Source organism: Danio rerio, chromosome 15 (genome assembly GCF_052040795.2).
Source record: "Danio rerio strain M-AB ecotype USA chromosome 15, GRCz13ab, whole genome shotgun sequence".
Classification (NCBI taxonomy): Eukaryota; Metazoa; Chordata; class Actinopteri; order Cypriniformes; family Danionidae; genus Danio; species Danio rerio.
Window position 1 is genome coordinate 392,501 of NC_141035.1, and position 15,000 is coordinate 407,500.

The following is a 15,000-nucleotide window of genomic DNA, read 5'->3' on the forward strand; positions in this document are numbered from 1 at the left end:
TGGAGGACACACACACACACACACACACACGTTCAGCTCATCACAGGTCAACGCAGATTAATGCATCATGGGTATCAGCAGGTCTGAGTCTCACCGGTTCTGCTGCAGGAGCCTCTGCTGGTACTGATGGAGTCTGAATGTGTCTGACTCAGCCTGCACGCACACACCAGACATTTACAAGACGCTAGTAGTTAATGTAGTAGTTAATTATAAGATATCTTTGTATAAATGTGCATCATCCTCTAAACTGGACCCTTTCAGCTGTTAGATTTGAGGTGCTCGGTGAATCAACATGTACACCTGCTCCTGACATGCAAAGCCATCTCATAACCCTGCATATTGCCGGCAGCTTCGTCACACTACAGGACTACACAATATCATCATCTTACAGACACAGTAGCCGAGATAGATCTACAATCACATCCCTGAAAGACATCCGGAATGAACCGGGCCGTCTGCTTTGATGACGGTGGACATCATCAATGTCTGGGACAGACCTTCTAGACCCCCATCAGACTCCAGAAAGCGCATGACCTGTGTGAACCCCGATCATTACACAGGGGAAACAGTGCTGTGTGTGTGTGTACCTGTGCAGGTGGTTCAGGGTGTGTGCTGCTGATCTCCTCCTGCTGGTGTTCAGGCTCCTGCAGTGTGTGTAGAGTGTGTGTGAGCTGCTGCTGGAGCTCCCGCCGCTGCTCCTCCAGCTCCTCCAGCAGAGCCAGCTGCTCCTCCTGCTGCCGCAGCACAGCCTCCTGCGCCGAGCAATCACACACACACACACGCACGCACGCACACACACACGCATGCACGCACGCACGCACGCACAGACACAAACACGCACACAAACATGTACAAGCACGCACATGCACACACACGCACGCACACACAAACACAAGCACGCACGTACATGCACACACATGAACAGGCACGCACACGAACACACACAAACACAAGATCAGTATTGTACATCAGTGCAGTCAGAGCTCAGTTCAAGTGTAGAAGCCTTCATGGAATGTGTGTGTGTGTGTGTGTGTGTGTGTGTGTGTGTGTGTGTGTGTGTGTGTGTGTGTGTGTGTGTGTGTGTGTTTCACAAACTCTACAGCTACAGTCAGCTCATCACAGCTCACAACTGTTAGGATCTCCAGCAGATATTAGAGAGAGGGACAGTGTGTGTGTGTGTGTGTGTGTGTGTTCTGAGGTCACCTGTATGTGTGTGTGTGCTCCGCTCTGTCTCTCAGCCGTCTCCTCCACCTGAGTGTGTGTGTGGTCAGCCGGCAGCAGGTGTCCAGCCACTACAGCATCATCAGAGACATCAGGACCTGAGGGAGGACAGGTGAGCTCATGAGCACGAGTTCAGCACAGGTGAGGGTCAAAACACACATGTATGCGCGCGCACACACACACACAGCAGCAGTATCATCATCAGCTCACCATCAGTGGTTGCCGGCTCCTCCACACCTGTATTCTGCTGCTCCTCCTTCTCCTCCTCCTCTGTGCTCTCTTCCTCCTCCACACCTCCGCTCTCCTCCTCCTCCACCCCTGTGCGGGGTTCTCTGCGGCTCCGGATGCGCTCCAGAAGTGTGCTCAGGGCCCGTCTGCCAGGGTCTGCAGAGGATTCTGGGAAACACAAACACCACTGAGCTCATCATCTGGAGCTCTGCACACACACACACACACACACACACACACACACACAGCTCCGATTGGCCTACCGGGAGAGTCTGTGGGTGGGGTCTCACAGGGGTCAAGGGTCACGTCCAGCTCCTCGTCATGACTGGCAGCAGACAGAGGCGGCAGCGGCTCAGGGACCAGCTGCAGCAGCCAGTCACCTTTGACCTCTGCAGGAGATCACATGATCAGCAGTCAGCTCACCACAGACAAGACAGTGTGAAGGTGATTCAGACGTTCTTCATCTGTCATGATCACATGATCTACCCCAAATGACTGAGTGTTGAACCCTGAATTAAGCATGTGGGTTTGAGTGTGAACTGACCCTCAGAGCTGTTGTTACACCACAGGCCTCAATTCCTGGAGGGCCGCAGCTCTGCACAGTCCTGCTCCAACCGAAATCAAACCCCGCTGATCCACTGATGAAGGTGTTCAAGACAAGACACTACTAGATCAGCTGTGTTTGATTAAGGTGGAGCAGAGCTGCGGCCCTCCAGGACTCCAGATGTGTTGGAGTGTAGTGTACGTACTGCGCTGTTGTGTGTACAGGTCCTGGAAGGCGATCTCCAGGTCCCGCTGCTGCTGGTCCCGCAGCTCCTGCTGCCTGTAGAGCGGCTGGAAGACCTGCGCCGGGACACTGTGGAGAGCCTGACTGCGGCGCTGCAGATCCGCATGCTGGAGACGCTGCAGATCACACAGCAGACGCGCTCGGTCCTACAAACACACACAGAGAGACAGAAACACACACACATGATGATGATGATGATGAAGAGGGTCTCAGCGCTGTACACACTCCAACACAAATGTCAAATCCCCGGACAGGACTGCAGATCTGCCATGGCCTGTACTGAGCACGGAGCAGATGAAGAGCATGTGTCATGCAGCCGCCGCAGGACCAGGGTTCATACACTGTTTTACTACTAAAATTCAAGGACTTTTCCAAAACTTTCAGGTAAATATTGATGACTTGCTGTGTCATGTAATGTCTACGAGCAAGTGGTAAATAAGAAAACAGTAAGTGACGATCCATGTAGTTTGCTTATTTTCATATTTGAATAAAAGAGTTTAGAAAACATCTTGCCGTCCACTTACAAATATTTGAGAAATGTTGGCTTGTGCTTTCAGAACACTTTCATTTCTGTGACTTTTCCAAAACATTTTGGGTTTGTTTGTTTTTCCAAAACTGTTCCAGGTCTGAAAAATGACTAAATTCTGTGACTTTTCCACGTTTTCCAGGACCGTATAAACCCTGTAGGACTCAAAACAGCGCTGCACAGAGTTTGACTGGATTGCCCTGTTAAAGGGACACTCACGTTACTCATGTTACATCCACTCTCCCTCAAGCGCTTCCAAAGCTTTCCTTCATCTGTTGAACACTGAAGATATTGTGAAGGAAGCGGAGAACAGGCAACCACTGATCTCCATAGTAGGAGAAACGAACACTGTGGGAGACGATGGTTCCAGGTTTGTAACATTCTTCAAAACATCTTCTTCAGTGTTCAACAGAAGAAAGAAATGATCATTCTTGGGTGAACAGCCCTCTTCATGTTTATTATTATCCTACAACACTTACAAACACGATTAAACATTCAATGATGATTCATAAACACAAGTCTGAGAATGTAAAGGCATGACTGAACACCATGTGCAGTGGGGAAGATTCATTCATATTTAAACATACCAGTAATTAGCTGCTATATGTGCTACATCTTCAATGCTGTCAGTAACCACTATCCTCAACACAGCTTACACTCACCACACATGAGAACAGCACCAGAACACACACACACACACACAATGAGAAGTGGACAGAAAATAATGACCAGACAAACTCCCTGATGTGGACGATCAAATATATACACACACATCCCTCTGCAACAGACCACCAAATCAACAGGATCCAGCAGAAATCTCCCACAGGTGCATATGTATCTGTGTGTGTTGCTCTCTCCTGAGCATGTGTGTGTGTGTGTTGCTCTCTCATGAGCGTGTGTGTGTGTGTGTGTGTGCACCTGTGTGTTTTGCTCTCTCCTGAGCGTGCGTGTGTGTACCTGTGTGTGTTGCTCTCTCCTGAGCATGTGTGTGCACTGCTCTCTCCTGAGCGCGTATGTGTGTTGCTCTCTCCTGAGCGCGTGTGTGTGTGTGTGTGTGTGTACCTGTGTGTGTTGCTCTCTCCTGAGCGCGTGTGTGTGTGTGTGTGTGTACCTGTGTGTGTTGCTCTCTCCTGAGCGCGTGTGTGTGTGTGTGTGTGTGTGTACCTGTGTGTGTTGCTCTCTCCTGAGCGCGTGTTCTCCTCGTTCTCTTGCTCTCTGCAGTCTCTGCTGCTGCTCTTCGTCCTGCTCCCGCTGCAGATCCTCCAGACGCTCAGACTCCAGCGCTGCGGCCTGCTGAGCGCTCTGCTGAACACGCACACATACACACACACACTTAAACACACAGCTTACACTAGGCCTAACATTTGACAAATTCAGGATATTGGAAAGGTCTGAGACTGTGACGTTTGCTATAAATGAGTGTTTTCAGCAATATGAATACAGTTTGATTGGGCCCCCTAATAGTACCTCTGGGGGCCCCAACACAGTGTGGGCCCTTAGAAACCGAAATGTAGTGCATACTGCAGTAGCAGGCGATTTTAGACACAGCTTGTGTGTTTGTGCATCAGCACAGGTGATGATCAGTGGGTACCTGCGGCTGTGTGTCCGTCTCTCTGTCCACCGCGGTGTGCGTGATGGAGACCAGTTCTGCTGCTGTAGATCTGAGGGGACGCGGCGTCTTCAGCACAACACCCTAACACACACACACACACACACACACACACACACACACACACACACACACACACACACACACACACACACACACACACACACACACACACACACAGCTCCAGTTAAAAGCTCAATCACACTTATACTTGTCCTGTAGTGATACATTAACATAATGACAATTCTTAAGATCTCTTCACACATAGTAAGAAAGCAAACCCTTTAAACAGTGATTAACAAGTTAGTTTTTAGTTGGGCGGGGCTAACACACTTAACCACGCCCCTCTAGCTGTCAGTTTCAGCATCAAACAGAAATGGTGAGGGGGAGGAGTCTGTTAGGTTGTATTAACTCTCCCCAAACCCCCATCTTTCTGAATGACACGCCTACTTTACTACATCCAATCAGCTCGCAGTAGAAAAAACAAGCCCCGCCCACTGTTTACTCATTTAATACTGCGTTTTTATAGGAACTGCAGAACAATACAAAAAAAAGTCGCAGCTTTTGGTTCATGTGGACTTTAAATGGTGGATTAATGAGTGTTGTGTAGAGGTTGATGTTGCGCAGTGTGTGTGTGTGTGTGTGTGTGTGTGTGTGTGTGTGCGCACCTGCAGGGGGTCTGGTGGTGGCGGGGGCAGACTGCACACTCTCTGCGTTCTCCTCTTCTCCTCCAGCAGAGCTCTCCGCCGAGCCTCCATCAGCCTGTCAGCATCAGCACCACCATCAGCATCTGTCCTCAGCATGTGTGTGTGTGTGTGTGTGCAGGAGTCTCTATGCGTGTACATGAGTTTTTGTGACATTCAGGACACCTAAGTGTGTGATGTCATGTGTGTTACACGTATTACAAGACGGTGAATTATGAGGACGCTGCTGATGTCCTCATTTCTCAAAAAGCTGGAGTGTGTGTGTGTGTGTGTGTGTGTGTGTGTGTGTGTGTGTGTGTGTGTGTGTGTAGGTGCTGACTGGCTGAGTATGAGTGTGTGTGTAGGAGTGTACAGGCATAAGCGAGTGTGTGTTTGTGTGTGTGTGTGTGTGTGTGTGTGTGTTCGTGTGTGTGTGTGTGTGTGTGTGTGTGACCTGCGCTGCTGCTGCTGCTCCTCATGTCGGCGTGTGTTGAGCTCTCGCAGTGCCTCTCGATGTCTCTCATTGGCCCGCTCCTGTCTCTCCACACGCTTCTGGGACACACACTGCTCATCAGGCTCCTGCGTGCGCACACACACACACACACACAGCGCTGACTGACCACCAGCGTGAGCACAAGAGGATGAGCTCTTTTATCTAAACGGTAGCTAATCTGCCGATGGGGTCAGTGAAATGATCTCATGTCAGAAAGAAAAACAAGATGTTGCTTGATTTTAAGAAAAAAAATGAATTAATTTGGATTATTTCTGAAAATAAGACAGTACTTTTCATTGTCCAAACTCGGTCCTGGAGGGCCGGTGTACTGCAGAGTTTAGCTCCAACTTGCCTCAACACACCTGCAGGGATGTTTCTAGTTAGAGCTTGATTAGATAGCCCAGGTGTGTCTGATTGGGGTTGGAACTAAACTTTGCAGGACACCGGCCCTCCAGGACTGAGTTTGGACACCCCTGCTCTAGAAGATCCCTCTTGATTTCAGAATGTGTGTCAGAGTCAGCTGAATCTGCTCGATAGAGTGTGTGTCGAGCCTCACGTTGTGTGTAGCGCTGCGGTGGCCCTCCCCGACGGCGCTCAGGCTCCGCTGGTAGTGTGCGTGTAGGGCCTGCAGGCGGTGTGTGTGCTGCTGCTGCCAGTGCTGCTGCAGGGAGTCCGCCAGGGTCTGCAGCTGCTTCTGTCTGCGCTCCTGCACCTGCCTGCGCACCTGTGCAGCGATGAAGCGCTCCTGCTCTCGCACCTGAACACACACACTCAATATCAAGAAACAATACACCTGAGCTGCTGATAATACAGCCCAAATCAGACTTATTGCACAGTACGTTACAGAAAAACACAGCTGAAGCAGAAGAGCAGTCTGAGTGTCATCTTCATGCCTGTCGTCTGCATTCAGTGGAGCACACTTTGTGCTGTATCTGATCTACACTTCACTTACTGTCTAAATATCTGATAAATGTACTGTAGCACAAATTAACTGATGACTTTACTAGCGCCGAATGACTGATAGGATCTGTGCATTTAACAAAAACCAGAGACGCATGATGTGTGTGTGTGACTGCTCTGTGAAATTACTCTTATATTCACTGTTTGATCTGTAAATCTGTGAAATCAGACGCATATTGTCTGTGTTTGTGTCTGATCAGTGAAATCAGTTTTATTTTCAGTGTGTCTGATGAGCAAATCAGTGAAATCAGACTCTTATGTTCTCAATGTGTGTGTGTGTGTTTGTGTGTGTGTGTGTGTGTGTGTGTGTGTGTGTGTGTGTGTGTGTGTGTCTGATTTAGGCATGGGACAATAACCGGTTGCAAGGTTTACCGTGGTTTGGAAAGTTTTAAAACTACAAAAATGTTCTGTTACACCATTTCTAAGGTATTTATAATGTTTTTTAAATGTGTTTTTATGTGGTATAGGGAAATCTGTGTTTTTGAAACTAATGAAGACAGCAGAAGCCAATAATCTATCTGAAATATGTCCTGACATATCGTCACCTTTAGAATTATAAGGTTCTGTCTGACATTTTTGTCAAAATTGAGTTATTGACATATTAAATGAAAACTTACTTACATTATAGGATGGTTTTTTTTAAGTTGTTCACATTTTAAGACTTTTTTAATAAAAAAAATATCTCAAAATCATTCAGAGCGCAGAGAGAGCCTTATAACTCCATGGTGACGATGTTTACTGCTCCAAAATATTATACGTTTCCTATACAAGTATAAGTAGTTTTTACCCAGACATGTGTGTGTGTGTGTGTGTGTGTGTGTGTGTGTGTGTGTGTGTGTGTGTGTGTGACCTGCTGTAAGCGCAGTTTCCTCCGTCTGTCCAGCTCTTCTTTCAGCAGCTGCTCCTCCTCATTCGGGCTGAGCTTCACGCGGCTCTCCTTTCTCCTCATTTCAGAGAGATCAGCTCATAAACGCGCTGTTTCTGCTTAATACTCTCATAATTCCTTTATTACCGGGAGAACCGACCGAACACACACACACCGATCCTCTGTCTCTCCTCCGGCCTCATGTCAACAAACTTTAACGGACGCTGCTGCGTCACTTCCGGCATTTAAACCTCCCGCGGAAATCAGCGCCCTAAATTATTTAACAGTTATTTATTTATTGTTTAAAATTTGCACTTCAGTCCGACATAAACGCGCATTTCATACTAACAACGATTACATATTATAGCATAAAAGGCTCACTTTCCTTGCCATTTCCTCATGCGAGAACAGGCTACCTAATAATTATATTATATTATAGTGCCTAAACCGTAAACTTTATTTATTTATCGAGTTATTATCGCATATAATCAAATCAATGTTCAACATAATTAGTAAATATGCGCTTATGAATGCTTCAAATAAGCGTTAATACAAATCTCGTTTCCAGTTTGACTACGCCACGCCTCGCGAGAGTTCAGTAGCAGCTATCGTTAGCACACAAGCACAGCGGCGTCTCAAGCCTCGGGAGCAACACAAACAAACACACACACACACACACGAAGAGAAAGAGAGTACAGCGTGTTCACAAATGTAAGTATGATAAAGAGTGTGTGTAGCTCATCTAAAGCGTGTGTGTGTCGCTGTGTTTCGATCATCAGTGTGTGTGTTTCTCCATCAGAGTGCGCAGACACTCGCTTCATTGCAGATATAGTATATAACATTATAAACCTGTTTAATACAGTCTGCGATCTAAACTGAGGACACTGCAGCTGATCTAAGCCTCACACACACACACACACACACACACACACACACACACACACACACACACACACACATTACCCTCCAGCACTAGTGTAAATATTGATGAACACAGATGCTGTAGTCGCCGGGTGATGGGGGTTTTAATATCAGTAAAGTTGTGGTTATATTCGCACTTTCAGACTTTCCCCTTAATATTATTTCAGAAAAGTATTACTTGCCAAATAGGTCAATGGTATTAGCAGTCAGTGATTATCAAAGTACAACATTCACAGTGAATTAAGCTGTGCTAATGCTGATTTGAAGTCATTCTCGCTTCCGATTTCTGACCCAGTGCTCGATGTAGTGTGGTGGAATATCAGACATCATGTCACGAGCTGTCACCTTGTGCTCATAACAGTATTATAATCAATATTAGGCTGTTTATAACGTCTGAATGTGTGTATATAAAACCAACTTTACCTCAATGATTCCTGCAAATCCTATTGGGGTGAGATCTGCTATATTTTGTTGGATATTATCATCCTAAAAGCAGATGACTTGAATATATTTATTTGTTTAGATCAATGAGTGTGCTCACTTGGTGGGAAAGAGCATGCACATTAAATATAACAAGCATGGAGGAAGAAAAGCAGGAGTTACTGAGGAAGTGCACTGTGTTTTGTAGTGTTCTGACAGTATTTAGGTATACTGTGTGTTCTAACACTTGTAGAGCTGCTCGATATTGTTGTAGGGTATTGCAGTAATGATACTCATGATGTCTCATGATGTAACATTCACCTTGAAAACTGCTGTTTTTATTAGCTTTTAAATGATTTATTTATGTGATGATATGTTAAAAAACAAGGTGTCAAGGGTATAACATTTGTGCTGCGTCCCAATTCTCATACTTATATACTGTTGAGTGTGTAACAGAAGAGTATGCAAGCTTTGGGACATGCCGCTTCCTCCTAACAGATCGTTATGTTGCTTATCATCCACATTTCTGTAATATTGCAGCAGGTTAATCAGCAGAGTTTTTTCTTTGGGTAATTCTGCATTAAGATGTTAATGTCCACACATACATTTATATAAGTTCACATTGTTGTTAAAGATGAGATATAACATTGAAAACATGGTTTAAACATGTTCCAGTGGGCTAGATATTAATTAACAGCCATACAAACATCTTTACCGAAGCGCCTCTATGTGATGGTTGGTCTTGCATGTCCACCATGTTTGTAGTCTATATACATTTTCTCACTGGTATTTGTAGTTCTAATCAATTTCACGTCCAGTGCACTGTGGGCAATATCAGCGGTTGGAGTATGTACGCTTCTACACTTCACATTTTTACTGGAAATCGTAAACCATCCGGGAACCTTTGGCATACTCTTTTCAACATACTACAGTTTAAGACATGCTAATTTAATTTTTAGTATGCAAATAGTAAACTAAAATGAATTCTGTGCAAATTCAGTGGATGCAGCATTGGTCTTTAAAGCAGCGATTGAGTGCAAACCTCAGCAGATATGCTGACTCTGATTGGCTGTTGTAATTTTCCTGCCATTAGTGTTTATTTTCAGCTCTGGCTCCAGCCAATGCCAGAACAGCCCCTGCTGAGGGGGCGGGGCTAAATATAGTAAGACCTCATCTGATCGGTCAAATTTAGATAAACAACCAATGCATAAAATAATTGTGATGCTGCGGTCACACTAGCGTTTGAGCATGTGAAATTCTGTTGTACGGCCAGTGGCGTAGGGGAACGCCAGCTTATCACGCGGGGCCCACTATGTACGGTGCTGCGAAAAGGGGCGGGATTAAACAAGACGATTAGACATTACAAAAAGGCGATTGGTCCATGTTTTATGTTTCTGTCCAGTTTCTGTCCAGTTATTTCAACCTCGCTTCGAGTTCTCCACGCTTGAACTCTCCAATGCAGCGATTTGTGAAACTTGACGCACGAGCTTGCGTTTCCGCTCTGACGCATTTGTTTGCATGTGAATTGAAGTCTATGGGGGGAAAAGCGCAATTTAATTGGCCATTGTGTTCACATGCTCAACAGAAATGGCTGTGATTGGCCATGAAGGTCATCAGTTCACCGCTCTTCACTGAGTGCATACACAGATACAGGGGCACTGGAGCGTTTTAAAGCCGCGAAGATCCGCTAGTCTGTCTATGAGCTGATATACAAGCAATCTGCTGATAGGTCACTGATATACGCGGCTTTAAAACACTCCAGTGTCCCTGTATCTGTGTTTGCACTCAATCTGATGACCTTCTCGGCCAATCACAGTCGTTTCTGTTGAGCATGTGAACACTATGGCCAATCAGCGATGTGTTTAACGCTCAATAACGCTCGCATGTTAGCGGTTAATGAGTGTTTTTAAACTTTCAGTACTGATTGGTACCGAATTTCCAGTATTGTGTCAACACTAGAGTACAGTCCTCCCTATGTACGTCTTCTTGGTATGATATGTGACTGTTGTTGTGGCACTGGACCTGATCATGTGTGATCTCTCTCTCTCGGTCAGCAGAGGTGGTGATGATGTCGGGGGGTCCAGCGGTGCGCGTCAGCATCGAGTCGTCCTGCGAGCGGCAGGTTCAGGAGGTTTCTCTGGACGGGATGGAGACGTACGTTCCTCCGCTCTCCATGTCCCAGAATCTGGCCAAGCTGGTGCAGCGCATCGACTTCTGCCAGAGCTCCGACTCGGAGGAGGACGGCGCCGAGAGAGCCAGAGCCGGCCGAGAGCAGTGGAAGCAGGAGCCTGAGGAGGACGAGGGTACGATGATGATGATGAAGATGCCCACCAAGACATTTAGCATTTAGTAATCAATATTTATTCATTCATTTTCATTTCGGATTAGTCTCTTTATTAATCAGGGGTCGCCACAACGGAATGAACCGCCAACTATTCCAGCATATGTTTTGCACAGTGGATGCACTTTCACCTGCAACCCATCACTGGGAAACACTCTCATTCACACTCATACGCTATAGACAGTTTAGCCTACTCAGTTCCCCTACAGCGCATGTGTTTGGACTGAAACCGGAGCACCCGGAGGAAACCCACGCCAACACGGGGAGAACATGCAAACTCCACACAGAAATACACACTGACCCAGCTGGGACTCGAACCTGCTGTGAGGCGACAGCACTACACACTGCGCGACTGTGCAGCCCATAATAAACATTTAAATAGGATTTGAGTTGATCAAAGTTGAATTATAAAATGTAGGCAAACTTCAGCAGGTAGCTAGTCTTATTAGACTGAGTCTCTCTTAATGTGTACACACACTGATTGCTTTTGTCCTGTGTGTGTGTGACGCTCTGGCCTCCTCCTGCAGGTCAGCTGAAGTTCCAGCCGTCGCTGTGGCCGTGGGACTCTGTGCGTAATAACCTGCGCAGCGCTCTGACTGAGATGTGTGTGCTGCACGATGTGCTGAGTGTGCTCAAGGAGAGGAAGTACATGACGCTCGACCCCGTCTCACAGGACCCCGCCATGGCCAAGGTACAGCAGCATAGGGCTGCGCAATAACCATCGAAAGATTACTGTTAATGCCTTAACAGCTGTTGGAGAAAAGGAAATTATTATTATTACGTTTGTGTTTTTAGTTATTAGAAAAATGTTTAAACTAACAACAGATTAATCAATATTTTCTATTGTATTATAACACATCTTGACCAGACACGCCTCCTCTTTGCTGTTATGCCGACAAGTGGAAAAAGCAGAATAAGTGTGGGGGCCTTTGTTTAATGCGAAGTCTAGACATGTCAGAAGTTGTCATGATGCTTGTAGAAGTTGTGAAATATATTACAGATGCACGTAATTGTTCAGTTCTGGTATGCAGAGAAGGGTTGCAGAAAGAGGAAGTATGTCTGGGGGTACAAGAGCCAAAGGACTGCCGAATGACTGATGAGTGATGTTACACCAAACACCACCTGTTAATGTCAGCTGAGTATATGTGTGTGTTCAGACCCCGCAGGTGTTCCAGCTGATCAGCAAGAAGAAGTCTCTGGGCACGGCGGCTCAGCTGCTTCTGAAAGGAGCAGAGAAGCTCTCCAAGTCTGTGTCGGAGAACCAGGAGCAGCGGCGGCAGCGGGACTTCAACTCGGAGCTGCTGCGTCTGCGCTCACAGTGGAAGCTGCGCAAGGTGGGAGACAAGATCCTGGGAGACCTCAGCTACCGCAGCGCAGGTACAGTGTGTGTGTGTGTGTGTGTCTGTGTGTGTGTGTGTGTGTTGCATTATTAGTGGAAATATGTAGGCCTAATGTGACTCGCAGCATGAGACGTGTACTGAAGTGTGTTCGAGTGGTGTCCAAATGCAGCAAACACAGAGTCGAGAATGTGGAAGTGAGTATAGGAACTGTGCGGCTCTTAAGGCTCTCCCTGCTGCCACAGTAATGCTGTTTTCACCATCAATAATCAAACAAATACGGCCAAAATCAGACACTGCTGATATTAGTGTTACTTTCCTCATCGATTATATCTTGAGTGTTCCATTTTCCCCCATTGAGAAGAGTGATGTGTGTTGTGTATATAGTCTTCGCTATAATGAGCTGAAGTGTTGATGTATGGTGTTCAGGGTCTCTGTTTCCTCATCACGGCACCTTCGAGGTCATCAAGAACACAGACATCGACCTGGATAAGAAGATCCCGGATGATTACTGTCCGCTGAACGTGCAGATTCCCAGTGACCTGGAGGGCTCGGCCTACATTAAGGTGAGGTTCAGCAGCGCTGGCTGGAGACGTGCACACATTTATACTGAATAAACTCGAGCGCTGTTCATTAGCTAGATCTACTCCAGCAGTTGACACTCTCACTGCTGCCGGAATTACTGCAGCGATCCTCCAATCTGTGGCCGTGCCCAGTTTTCCCTGCTTCATTTCTTCATTGCTCCACAGTGCTGCACCCTGCCTGGAGTTTTCAGACTTTCATTGTCAGTCACCTGATACTGCGTTTGTAATGTTGTTAGATCACACTCTCCATGCCAGATAAATAGATCCAGCTCCGGACGCCAGATCCTGTCAGAAAGTGTCTGCTTCTCTGGGTATCCGAACAGAAAGCCAGCAGAGCCGCCCAACACCCAAACCTGTTAACCAGTACTGAATAAACAGTCAGTGTAGGAGCTGACTGAGAAAACCAGTGAGGAGCAGAAGCAGGAGATGAAGTCGAGCAGAGTTTCTTGAAGAATCTTAGCTGCGTATAATTTAATGCTCAGACTTCGTCTGACCAAGATAAATCCAACAAGTGTTATTAGACCACATGCAACAGCAATGGAAGATTACTGAGACAATGCAGACCTTGAACTAAAGACATTCTCTTACCTGTTACTCATGAAAACAAGTGTTGCTTAAATCCACACAGTCATAATATTATAACAATATTCATTCATTCATTTTCTTGTCGGCTTAGTCCCTTTATTAATCTGGGTCGCCACAGCGGAATGAACCGCCAACTTATCCAGCAAGTTTTTTACGCAGCGGATGCCCTTCCAGCTGCAACCCATCTCTGGGAAACATACACACACACATTTACACACACACTCATACACTACGGACAATTTAGCCTACCCAGTTCACCTGTACCGCATGTGTTTGGACTGTGGGGGAAACCGGAGCACCTGGAGGAAACCCACGCGAAGGCAGGGAGAACATTCAAACTCCACAGAGAAACGCCAACTGAGCCGAGGCTCGAACCAGCGACCGTCTTGCTGTGAGGCGACAGCACTATACTGCACCACTGCCTTGCCCATTATAACAATATAGAAAAATGAAATAAAAATAAAACAATAACATGTAGGACATATCTCAACTGTAGTGTATAGCAAAAAATAGTAATAATAAGATATAAAAACATAATAAAATGACAAATAATAATCAGATCATCAACTAATGATCATAAAATGATATAATAAATGTTATATAAACTAATGCAAATAAAACACAACACAAGCGAACGCTTGCTTTCTTGAAGCAACACACACACATAGGTTTACTGAAAGGATTCTCGGATCCTCAGTTTGATTCTTCAATGTGGACAAACAGCACAGAGATGTTGGTGTGGACAACGCCTGAATATGATGGCTTTCACTCTCTACTCTTCATCCCTGTTCCACAGTCTGCGTTGTGTACAGTTCTGCAGTAGTGAAGAGTCTGTATTTCTGCAGGTGTCCATCCAGAAGCAGTCTCCAGACATCGGAGACCTCGGCACGGTCAACCTCTTCAGAAGACAAGCGAAAGCTAAACCCGGTAAGATACAGCTCTCACACACACAAGATTTACATTTAGTCATTAAGCAGATGATTTTATCCAAAGCAACTTACAAATGAGGACAAGAAAGCAATTTACGCAACTATAAGAGCAATGGTGAATATTTCAGGTATGCAAAGTTTATTTTTATTTTAATTTTTAATGTAGTTAGTGTGCCAGAGAGGCAATTGCAGATTAGGAAGTGAAGTGGAGACTAAATAGTTGAGTTTTTAGTGGTTTCTTGAAGACAGCGAGTGACTCTGCTGTTCTGATGCAGTTAGGGAGTTCATTCCACCAACTGGGCAGATTGAGCGCGAGAGTTCGGGAAAGTGATTTCTTCCCTCTTTGGGATGGAACCACGAGGCGACGTTCATTCACAGAACGCAAGTTTCTGGAGGGCACATACATCTGCAGAAGTGAGAGCAGATAAGAAGGAGCAAAGCCAGAAGTCGCTTTGTAGGCAAACATCAGAGCTTTGAATTTGATGCGAGCAGCAACTGGCAGCCAATGCAA

At 46.1% G+C, this 15,000-nt stretch overlaps 2 protein-coding genes across 53 annotated transcripts in view; one reads left to right on the top strand and one right to left on the bottom strand.

Annotated features, from left to right (window-relative positions):
* Positions 1–7,591, bottom strand: part of cep295 (centrosomal protein 295) — a 16,050-nt gene extending 8,459 nt beyond the window's left edge. For 32 of the 51 annotated variants that reach the window (XR_015508281.1, XR_015508277.1, XR_015508276.1 and 29 more), the window contains exons 1-12: positions 7,358–7,591; positions 6,104–6,304; positions 5,509–5,633; positions 5,040–5,133; positions 4,354–4,455; positions 3,927–4,067; positions 2,199–2,382; positions 1,713–1,838; positions 1,432–1,617; positions 1,204–1,319; positions 588–752; positions 95–153 (exon numbers count right to left, since the gene is read on the bottom strand). Coding sequence is in view for 8 of the 51 variants with exons in the window: in XM_087282335.1 (XP_087138461.1) it covers positions 95–153; positions 588–752; positions 1,204–1,319; positions 1,432–1,617; positions 1,713–1,838; positions 2,199–2,382; positions 3,927–4,067; positions 4,354–4,455; positions 5,040–5,133; positions 5,509–5,633; positions 6,104–6,304; positions 7,358–7,456 (1,598 nt within the window). In the remaining 43 variants the exon portion in view is untranslated. 51 annotated transcript variants of the gene reach the window in all.
* A 378-nt stretch (positions 7,592–7,969) lies between these two features.
* med17 (mediator complex subunit 17) overlaps positions 7,970–15,000 on the top strand; it is a 12,171-nt gene continuing 5,140 nt past the window's right edge. The window contains exons 1-6 of one of the 2 annotated variants that reach the window (XM_087283187.1): positions 7,970–8,083; positions 10,768–11,016; positions 11,582–11,745; positions 12,212–12,431; positions 12,821–12,957; positions 14,406–14,487. In XM_087283187.1, the coding sequence (XP_087139313.1) occupies positions 10,779–11,016; positions 11,582–11,745; positions 12,212–12,431; positions 12,821–12,957; positions 14,406–14,487 (841 nt within the window). In that variant the 5' untranslated portion in view covers positions 7,970–8,083; positions 10,768–10,778. 2 annotated transcript variants of the gene reach the window in all.